The sequence below is a fragment of the Sminthopsis crassicaudata genome, chromosome 6 (genome assembly GCF_048593235.1).
Source record: "Sminthopsis crassicaudata isolate SCR6 chromosome 6, ASM4859323v1, whole genome shotgun sequence".
NCBI lineage: Eukaryota > Metazoa > Chordata > Mammalia > Dasyuromorphia > Dasyuridae > Sminthopsis > Sminthopsis crassicaudata.
This window is the reverse complement of record NC_133622.1, coordinates 246163419-246174277: the sequence shown is the minus strand read 5'-3', so window position 1 is coordinate 246174277 and position 10859 is coordinate 246163419. Positions and strand designations below refer to the sequence as shown.

The window sequence follows — 10859 nt, the reverse complement described above, 5'->3', positions numbered from 1 at the left end:
TTAATACTTTCCAAAAATTGGGGGGAAAACTATCCTCTTGATCATCTTGCCCATGGCAGCTGTGACCTTCTGGTTCCTCAGGCTATAGATAAGAGGGTTCAGCAGGGGAGGCAGTGTGGTATAAGCCATTGCAACTAAAAGGTTTTGGATAGGTGATGTGTCTGATGTGTCCCTGAGGACAGCAAGCATTATAGAAATGAGAAATAACATGAGGATTATCAACTGAGGGGAGCATGTGGAAATGGCCTTGTAGCGTCCTTCCACAGAAGGAATCTTGAGCACACTGGAGAAAATGCGAGCATAGGTTGTGATTAAAAAGGCAAAGCAGCATAACAAACAGCACAAGCTTACTACAATTAATATAAACTCAGTATTAAACACATCCGAGGTCGAGACTTTCAAGACATGAGGGATGTCACAGAAAAACTGGTGGATCACATTGGATCCTGAGAAGGGCAGCCGGAACATGTTTCCTGTGTGTACGGCTGAATAAAGAAGCCCACTGAGCCATGAGCCAGCTGCTGCCCAGAGACAACGTGCTGGAGTCATGATGATGCCATAGTGGAGGGGCTGGCAGATGGCCACAAAGCGGTCATAGGACATGGCCACAAGCAAAGCAAACTCTGTTGTTCCAAAAAAGAGAAAGAAGAAGATCTGGGCAGCACATCCCAGGAGGGACAGGGACTGAACACCACTCAAGGAATTCACAATGAATTTAGGAAGTGTGACAGAGATGGTCCCAATATCTACAAGGGATAAGTTACTCAGGAAAAAATACATAGGACAGTGAAGGTGTGGGTCAGTGATAATTGCAGCACAGGTGAGAAGGTTCCCCAGAAGGGCTGCCAGGTAAATCAGCAGGAACAGCACAGCATGTAAGACCTGCAGGTCACGTGTGCTGGAAAACTCCATGAGGAGGAATTCTGTGATGATTGACAAGTTGCCCATCCTGCTGCAGTGCTGTAATTTAACTGAAAACAAATAACCCAATGAGTAGCAGTAAAAATGTGTTGAAAATGAGAAAGAATTAAAATACTTATTTAGATAGAAGCTTAAGCCTGAACAAAAGCAAAATTAAACTATATTTTAGGCCAAAATGAGCTGAAGACAGAGCTGCATCCCAAAGTTCTGCAACAGAGTTTTAAATACTTGATCCTGTAGAATATCCAGAAGAAGTTATACATGATGAACATTAGGAATGTGAATGATACTACTACAAAGATAATAAAGAAGGCTGTCACCATTAAAGGTGGAAATGGATTTCATGCATGTCAGCATGTGCACACATAAATAGACACACACATGTTTATGATCACATATGTATGTATACATATATAAATATATACATATGTATATGAATAAATAAATATATTTGTATATATCCATTAGTATATATGTATGTATACATATATGTATGTGTGTATATATATACATATTTATCCCTATATGTATCTATCTATAAATCTCATAGAGAGAAAATGAAAGATTAGGATGAGGGAAAGATTTATACTTTTATTACATGTTTCATAAGTTATATTCAGGAAGGCATTTGAAAGCATTCAGGTATTATACAATTTAAGCTAATATTACTGAGGATATTAAATCTTAGGATAGTAAATAAGGGCTCATATTGATTCAATGTTTTGTATGAAGTAACAAAGACTATTAATAATAAAGTTAGATCTTCACTGATTATTCTGATTCTAAATGCAGTGTCTCTCTTATTTTAAAAAATGCCAATATCTATAATACTAGCAACAGTGCATACTCTGTTGATGGTAAATCACTTTTTCAATTCGGACTCTCCATGACCCCACTGGGGGTTTTCTGAGCAAAGATACTAGATTGGTTTACCATTTACTTCTCCAACTTATTCTACAGATTAGAATTGAGGCACACAAGAGTGACTTGCCTTCCATGACATTTCCAATTAAGTGTCTGAGGTCAGATTTGAAATCATGAAATTGAGTCTTTCTGACTTCAGGTCTAATATTCTTTACAATGCTACCAACCACTCAATTACTCTATCCCATATTCAAATTACCAATATATATGTAGTTTAAGATTTATGTTATATCTAGGGGAGGAAGTAGAGGGAGGGAGGGGAAAATTTGGAAAAATGAATACAAGGGATAATGTTATAAAAAAAATACTCATGCATATATACTGTCAAAAAAATTTTATAATTATAAAATTAATTTTAAAAAAGGAAAAAAAGATTTATGTTATAGGCTTAAATTAAAAAGAATTGAGTGGAAATGTCATCACTTCCAAAATATTCTTCCTATCTTTATTTATTTTCTTTGCTAAACTCATCTTTGGGGACCACTCTTTTATGCACTTTCCAGGGATTACAAAATCTCTGATTCTGAGTTTACAAGTAAGTAATTGGCTAACATTTTACTGTTCCAATGGGCTTCTTTATTCTTGATAAGACTGTCCCTGATTGTGACTTTGCTTTTACAAAAGAAACAGATGTCCCATTTCTGCCTCCAAACTTGAATGGCTGGCAGAAGCCTTTTTTGTTCTTCAGGGTGAAAATCCCCACCTAATAAATTCCCTTTTTTTCATCACTCAATGAGTATCTTCTCTGTAAATAAGCTGGGTAAAGTTTCTCCTTTTTCCAGAAAGACATCTTTCCTCAAGTCAGAAAAAACAAGACTAGCATGATCTTTCATCTGGTTCAATGATCAGATGATGGAAGTGGGAATTCAACAGATCTGATTTTTAGAGTTGGTTTTGCCCCTTCCTGAGGCATTTCACCATTAATTTCACCTTTTCATCTCTCTCTTTTGGCATCAGGCCGAGCAGCTATTAAATTAGTTCTTTGGACAATATAATCTGCACTGTCCCTAGCAAAGTCAACTTTTATGATTGCTGTAATCTCTGCATACTATTTCTTAATATGTGAAAGGAATCTATTTATCCAGGTCATCCATATATGGATAAACTAATAGCTAATTATGGAATTATAAATTAGGGATAGCTCATTGATAGGAAAAATGACTAAAAAAGCATTAGGAATGATGCTGTGATTTTATTTCTACAAGGATATGCTGGAGAGAAAACCATGTCTGCTAATATAAATGGGCAAGACAGAGGTAGAGGTACAAGTAAAATTGGAGATGGCAGGGATAAAGAGATAGGAAGAAATATAGAAATAGATATATGGATATATAAATATACATGTTGAGAGATATATGATTGAGAACTCAATGGCTTAGATATATGGATGGATGCTATAAACAATTATAGAGATAATGTGGGAGTGATATATAGAAATACATATATGTATGTATTTATCTATAAACACATGTTTTATATATATAAATAAATATATATTGTATTTTATATAAGTGACAGTGTTTATATACTTATATATATTTATTTATGTATCTGTAGAGATGATCAATATAAACATAGTGAGATGATGAACAATGATAGATAGATGAAAAGATGGATTGATGAATGGATGAAAGGATGTATAGATAGATACATAGATACATAGATCTGTATCTTCCTTCCACTTAGAAATATTCTCCTAGCCTCACTCTCTTTTCCAACTTTCCCACAAAACTGAACTTCCATATCAATATTAGAACTAATTCTCCAACCTTACAAATATTCTATCATTTAGTCTCATAATTCAAACATTTGAAAGGCATTGCTAAAGTTCAGTGCCCTTAATGATTTAGCATAATCTTACCTTCCAATTATATATATATATATATTCACATATAATAAACATAAACTTATTCATGTTAACATACTTACAGATACATAAACAGAATATGTATTGTTATGCTTACAGATACATAAACAAAATACATATTGTTGTGCTCCAGGTTTCTCTTTACCTCTCTATAGCCAAAACTTAGAAAGCTGTTAGAACCCTGCAATTCTCAGAAGACAATATGAGACAATACAAATGTAGATGATTCCACTTTATATCATCAGTCTCCTAGTTTTAATTTTCATTGATAAATAAGCAATATTTGCTTTATTTCCTACCCACATAAATGTTCATTTTCCAGTTAGAAGAAAATAGGAGATCTTCTAGCTAACATCTACGTAAAGTCATTCAAAAGTGGTTTCCACTGGATAGAGCCACTGATTGCTGAGACCCTCTTTATTTGAATGTCTCTTTCAAACATGATCACAGAAGCTGAAACTCAAAACTAGAAGGAAGCTTAGAGATCAATTATTCAAGTGCTTTATTTATAAAGGAAGAAAAGAGACATTCAGTGATTGACTTTAAGTTTCCCAATTCTAAATAAAAATTTCAAGACTGAATAACTGCCTTCTACTTCGAAATTGAGTACTCACTCCAGTGGATTTATTCAAAAGTACAATCTTTTCTGCAACAAAAACTATATTAAATATGAGAGGATGGAGGAAACAGAGAGGTGTTTAGAACTGACACAGTAATACAGTGCTCCAGTAATTTTTGGAGTACTCTATCATAAAGATTAAACTATGGATAAAGTGCAGCACGGAATTGTCCCTCTTGCCCAACCCTCCTTGTGGTTAGTATTATAATTTTGCATAAAATAGAAGGTAGGGGGTCTATGATCATAGATAAGAATAATAATTATGACATATCTTCATGGGACTTTTGGTATTCACAAAGTATGTTTTATATAGATATATAGATATCGATATCTGTCATCTCTGATGAGATTCAATGTGATTCTGTGAGCTACAAAGATAATACTGTGTATCCGTTACAGCAGTGCAATGGGGGATCAGAGAGTCTGAGGCTTAAGCATAGACAAGTTACAATAATTTAATAAGCACTTATTAAGTGCCTACCATGTCCCAAAGACTATGTTTAATACTAGGGTTACAAAGAAAGGCAAAGGCTTCCCTGCCCTCAATGAACTTGCAGTAAATAAGCATGTACAATTGACACATAGAAGAATATCTCAAAGGGAAGTAAAAAAGATTACATAGATCAGAAGAATCAGAAACAGAATTAAGGCTAAGGTCTTAATTCCATCCCAACATACTATCCACACTGTGATGTCAAAATGACTTGCACACAAAAGAATCATTGAGAGATCATCTCCATGATTTTAAGTTCATATACTAAGCACATGAGCAAACAAATCAGTACAAAGAAAAATAATTGTAACCACTATAAAATGGACAATACCTGTGTTATTTGTTCTGATGTGCATATGTTGGCATTGACATTGGATTATTTACCTATAATTCTAAAAATAATCTCAAAACCATCACTTCCCTCACCAATTCATTCTTGCTCTCATTTGAAAACTCAAAAACATGACAAACTGTTCAACTCTAAATCTGTGAACACACAAGCATTGTGAAGATTTTGATGATTCATACATTGTAGAACTTGGTGGAATATATTGATTGCCTAGTATCTTTTAGAGAAGGTACTGAGAAATCACCAGAGTATTCAATATAAACATCATCATATTCTTGTATACTAAGGCTTATCTGACCCATCTCTTGAGAATAATTAAATAAAATAGAATCTATTTTAAGCAACATAATGAAAAATGTTCTTCCTTTAGCCTTATTAAAATATCAGTCATAAAATATAGGCTACTGGGAGTGTCTCAACCCATGAAGATCTTAGCCAATAGTCTAAACATTTATTGAATGCCTATTGTATGCCAGGCACTCTGCTAAGTGTGAAGTAAATTAGGGGAGGAATAAAAGTAGGCAGAATGTAGAACAAAGGTATGAAGAAGTGCAAAGAAAGTGTACCTAGTAGGAACTGAAAAGACTGTGTTGGATTGCCCCATTATTGGGAATTTTTACAAGTCATGATTTTGTCCTCCAATTAGAGGAGTAGAGACTAATAACAAGATGTGAGTAGTATAATTAAGTCAATCTCACAGGATAATTTTGTTTTAAAAAATTATTTTTAAATGTTTAATTCCTTAATTCATAATTCCCAACTTACTTTTTAAATTGTATTAAACATTCCTTTTCAGGTATGTACACCAAAGAGATCAAAGGAAAAGGAAACGGACTTATATGTACAAAAATATTTTAGATGCTCTTTTATTCTGGTAAAAAATTGTAAATTGAGGGGATGCCCATCAGTTAAGAAATGACAACAAGCTATGCATATGAGTGTGATGGAGAACTATGGTGCTAAGAAAAATGATAAAGGGAATGGTTTCAGAAAACCATGGAAAAAATTCCATGAACTGCTCCAAAGCGAAGTAAGCTAAACCATACAATAACTGTCCACAGTAAAAACAATATTCAATGATATCTGTGAAAGACTTATTATTGTCATCCATGAAATGATCCAAGATGATTTTAAATGAATTTATGATGAAAGATGCTATCTACCTCCATAGAAATAAATTATCATCTCAAGTGCAAATTGAAATAAATTGTTATTACTTTCTTATTTTTCTTCCTTTTTGGGAAATGGTGACATGGATCTATTTCTTGCATGATTTCACATTGATATCAAATTGTTAGCATTTCCAGTGGCCAGGGGAAGAGCTGGAGTGAGAAAGATGAGCTAGAACTCTATAATTTAAATGTTAAAAATAAATAAATATTTTTTTAATTCCTGTTTTCTGATTCTGCTCAGTTTCCTCTACAACCACTCATTCAAGTTGGAGTACAGAGTAGACTGCAATTTGGAAGTCAAACAGGGCCATGGGACTGGCTATTTTCTTTCTAGTTTTGGGGACAAAATTTCACTCTTTAGCTTTAAAACATGCTGGGAAAACTAGAAAGTCTTTTTGCAATAAGATAGTATAGAACAACATCTCACATCATCCCTAAATCTATCCTTCTAATCTTCTCTTAAAAACAATAGTATTCCATCAAAATCTTTACATAGTACAAATAATTCAGCCATTTCTCAATTGATGAGTATTCCTTCAATATCTAATTCTTTGCCATCACAAAAACTGCTGTAAATATGTTTGTATAGATCAGTCCTTTCCTTTTTTCTTTGATTTCTTTATAAAGTACCTCTATAAGTGAAATTGATATTATGCAGTTACAGAGACCGGTAATGATAGCTCCAAATTATTTCCTAGAATGGCGTAACCAGTTCACAACTCAACCAATCGTACATTAGTTCTCTATTTTTCCATATCCCTTCCTGCATTTGTAACTTTGCTTTTCTATCATGTAAACATGATATATGACCATATTGGAAAATGACTGAATAACAATGTCTCATGAATATCTCATTTTATAAATAAATAAAACAATCCATATTTTTAAAAGTATTAATACATTTAACTTTTCCACTACTTGTAGTTCCAAATATATTATCTAACTTTGCCTTTCCCAAAGAGCTAGATGTCAGGACAACTTGATGTCATAGGAGTTACCAATTCTCTTCCTCCCTCCCATCCATAACCTCTCCCTGAGATGATAAGCAATTTCATATAGTGTATATATTTGTGATTATGAAAAATTATTATGGGACAGACCTCTGAAACAAGGATTCTTACAAAGTGTTAAGTCAATAGAATTGATGATACAATGGTTATCTAGTTTAGTATGGTGCTTAATATTTCTCTAAATTCGGTATGATTGATTTTATCTTATAACAAATAATAATTTCCTAATGATATAATGATTGGTTTATACTCAGTATAGCGCATATAGGATGGGAGCTAAAGCTCTCAGAAAAAGGAGAGAGATTTCCATCTTCATCAGCCTTGTAGTGGCTGGCCTGGCCTCCTGCACTTCTCCACTGAAACCAAGACTCCAGAAGGCCTCTAAGAAAGCTAGCTGAAGCCCCAAGCAAGGAGACAAGACTTTAAAGGAAACAATAAAGATTTGGACTTTAGCATCTGGCTATTCTTGTGGTGCTTAATCTGCTGAAAATAAGGCTGCCCCAAAGACCTCCAAGAAAACCAAAGCAAAACGTTACCAAAAAATGTATTTCAGTGGTATTAATTATGTGAAAGAAAATAGAAACCAAAAAAGGACAAAAGAAATAAAGTGAATTGTTGTCTACTTTGATCTCCAAATATTTCTTTCTTTGGATATGTATTGCATTTTTAATCATATGTCCTTAGGAAATTGTCTTGGAGCATTGTATTGTTGAGCATAACATAGTTGATCATGTTACATTAGTCCTGTTAGTGTGTCCAATGTTTTCATGATTCTGTTCACTTAACTTTGTATTAGTTCATGTAAGTATTTCCAGGTTTTTCTAAGATCATCCTACTCATTATTTTTCTTTTACAATTATATACCACAACTTGTTAAGTTATTCCCCTCTTGATGGACATTTCCAATTTTTTGCCAACACCACAAATATTTTTATACAAAATCCTCCTTTTAAAAATATATTTAGCATATAGATCAAGTTGTGTTAATACTAAATCAAAGGGTATTCAGAATTTTATAGCTCTTTGGGTATATTTCCAAATTGTTCTCCAAAATAGTCACATCAGTTCACATTTCAGTTAACACTGCATTAGCTTTTTTTTTTAACTCATTCAACTATTATCATTTTCCTTTTCTATCATAAGTCAATCTATGAGGTGTTAAGTGGTATCACAGAATTGTTTTAATTTGCATTTTTCTAATCAATGGTGATTTAGAGCATTATTCATATGACTATTAATAGCTTTAAATTCTTCATGTGAAAACTGTCTGTCCATATATTTCACTCTTTACTAATGGAGGGAAGGATATGTATTCTTATCAATTTGGCTCACCATAATATATATTTTAGAAATGAGGTCTTTCATAGAAATGCCAGTTATAAAAATTATTTCCCATGTCTCTATTTTCCTCATTATCCTAGGTGCATTTGTTTTGTTTGTGCAAAAAAAGTTTTAATTTCATATAATCTAAATTGTCCATTTTGAATTTCATGAAGTTATATATCTCTTGTTTGATCATACGTTCTTCACTTCTTCAAAGATTTGAAAAGTAAAATATTCCATGTTCCATGGGTTGGCTTATGGTATTACCATTTATGAGAAAATCAGGTGCCCATTTTCACTTTATCTTGATAGATGATGTGAGATGTTTTTCTATACTATTTTCTTGCAAAAAGACTTTCTAGTTTTCCCAGCATATTTTAAAGCTAAATAGTGAGTTTTTGTCCCCAAACCTAGAAAGAAAATAGCCAGCCCCATGGCCCTATTCGACTTCCAAATTTCAATCTACACTGTACTCCAAGCCTGATCCATCATCCTTATGAGATAGATCTTTCCTGCAAATCTCCTCTCCAGCTTCAGGCTGGAAAATTCTTTACTCCAACTTTTTGTTGTTTATACCATTCTAGATTCAGATTTTATGCATCACTTTAAAGTTGCTTAGAGGGGAATTTAGGAGAGCTAATGGAATCCCTAGCTTTACTTTGCCATCTAACTCATGATCATTTAATAATAATAATAAATAATTCATACTGCAATCTTTCTCTCCCTCTCTTCATCTGCTCCTCTGTTCCTCTCTTCCTCTGTCCTTTTTTTTCTTTCTATTTGTCCCTCTCTATCTCTTCCTTTTTATCTCTCTCTTTCTCTCTCCCCCATCTCTCCTCCCACCTCTCTATTTCTCTCTTCTCCAATTAATCAAATTTTTGTCAATGGTATCCCATGAAATAAATTTTATGTTAGATTGTAGTTTATATATATATATATATATATATATATATATATATATATATATATATATATATATATATATATATATATACATATATATGTATATATATGTGTGTGTGTGTGTATGTATAAAGTTAAATAGAAAGCTTCAGTTCTTAAGAAATTTGGAATTAATATACAATAATTTATGAAGCACCTATTCTAACTAAAAAAAGTGCTAAGGACATAAAGATAAAAATGAAAATATCTTTGTCACCAAGAAATTTAACTAAATCCTAATTAGACTAAATAATTAAATCACTGAGGTGGGTGTATTTTTCAATTTCAGACTGGACATATTCCGTGAACTAGAAGCCATCAGCATATTTTGTATAATAGTAATTTCATACTGTGACAATTGAAATGCACATGATTACTTCAAAGGAACCAATATTTGTACCACTTGCCCTAGATATATGCTATTGGAAAGTGAACAGAGAATCTACCAGAAGAGATAAGGAATTTATTTGTCTAGGTGCAGTAGAAAATTAAATGCAATAAGAACATAAAGGGAAAAGACACATAATGTATAATGTTGATGTATTTGAATATCAATCCCAGCTTAATGTATAAAGAAATTTTTTTTTTGCAAAATCATAACTAAAAACTTTAGATGGAGGCAATATAGAAATCATCAAGCCAACCATGCCATGTTACAAATGAGCAACTTAAGGAATAAAAAGTTTAAATTCTCACCCATAAAACTAGAGCATGCACACACACACAAACACACATGTGTATGGAAATGTGTACACATGTGTTTTACATGAATGTGTATGTATGTGTGTGTGCCTATCTGACTATATCTGTTTGGAATGAGGAATACATCTTCAACATGCAAAGAAGATCACTACCATCATAAAGACAAAGGGAAACAAAAATGTGAAATGGAAGTGACAAGCCAAGATTCGTATCTAGGGTAGAAACAACACAACCATCTTGATGGCTGCTTTTGGTTAAGCTAACCTACTGCTCTCACAGGGGATCAATGAGTGTTCCATCCATTCCTCTGAGGGCAATGTGGCTCAGAGACAATGGGTTAGTGTCATGATTATTTCACTATAGTCAATAAGCACTTACAAGTTGGTTCAAGTTATGCTAAAATAAATAACATATTCATTCTGCCCAATGTAATATTTCCCCTATGAGGCATTTTCCTACATGACGCTGTTTTTGGGTGTCTTTTCTAAATGACCTAATGTATCACCTCACACATTTGAGACCCTAAATGTATACTTT

At 33.1% G+C, this 10859-nt stretch overlaps 1 protein-coding gene across 1 annotated transcript; it reads right to left on the bottom strand.

Moving 5' to 3' along the window:
• Nucleotides 1–948, bottom strand: LOC141547570 (olfactory receptor 14I1-like). Its single transcript, XM_074275956.1, has one exon. It carries the CDS (start codon nucleotides 946–948, stop codon nucleotides 1–3), a length of 948 nt encoding a protein of 315 aa, XP_074132057.1.
• Between the last annotated feature and the right edge of the window lie 9911 nt (nucleotides 949–10859).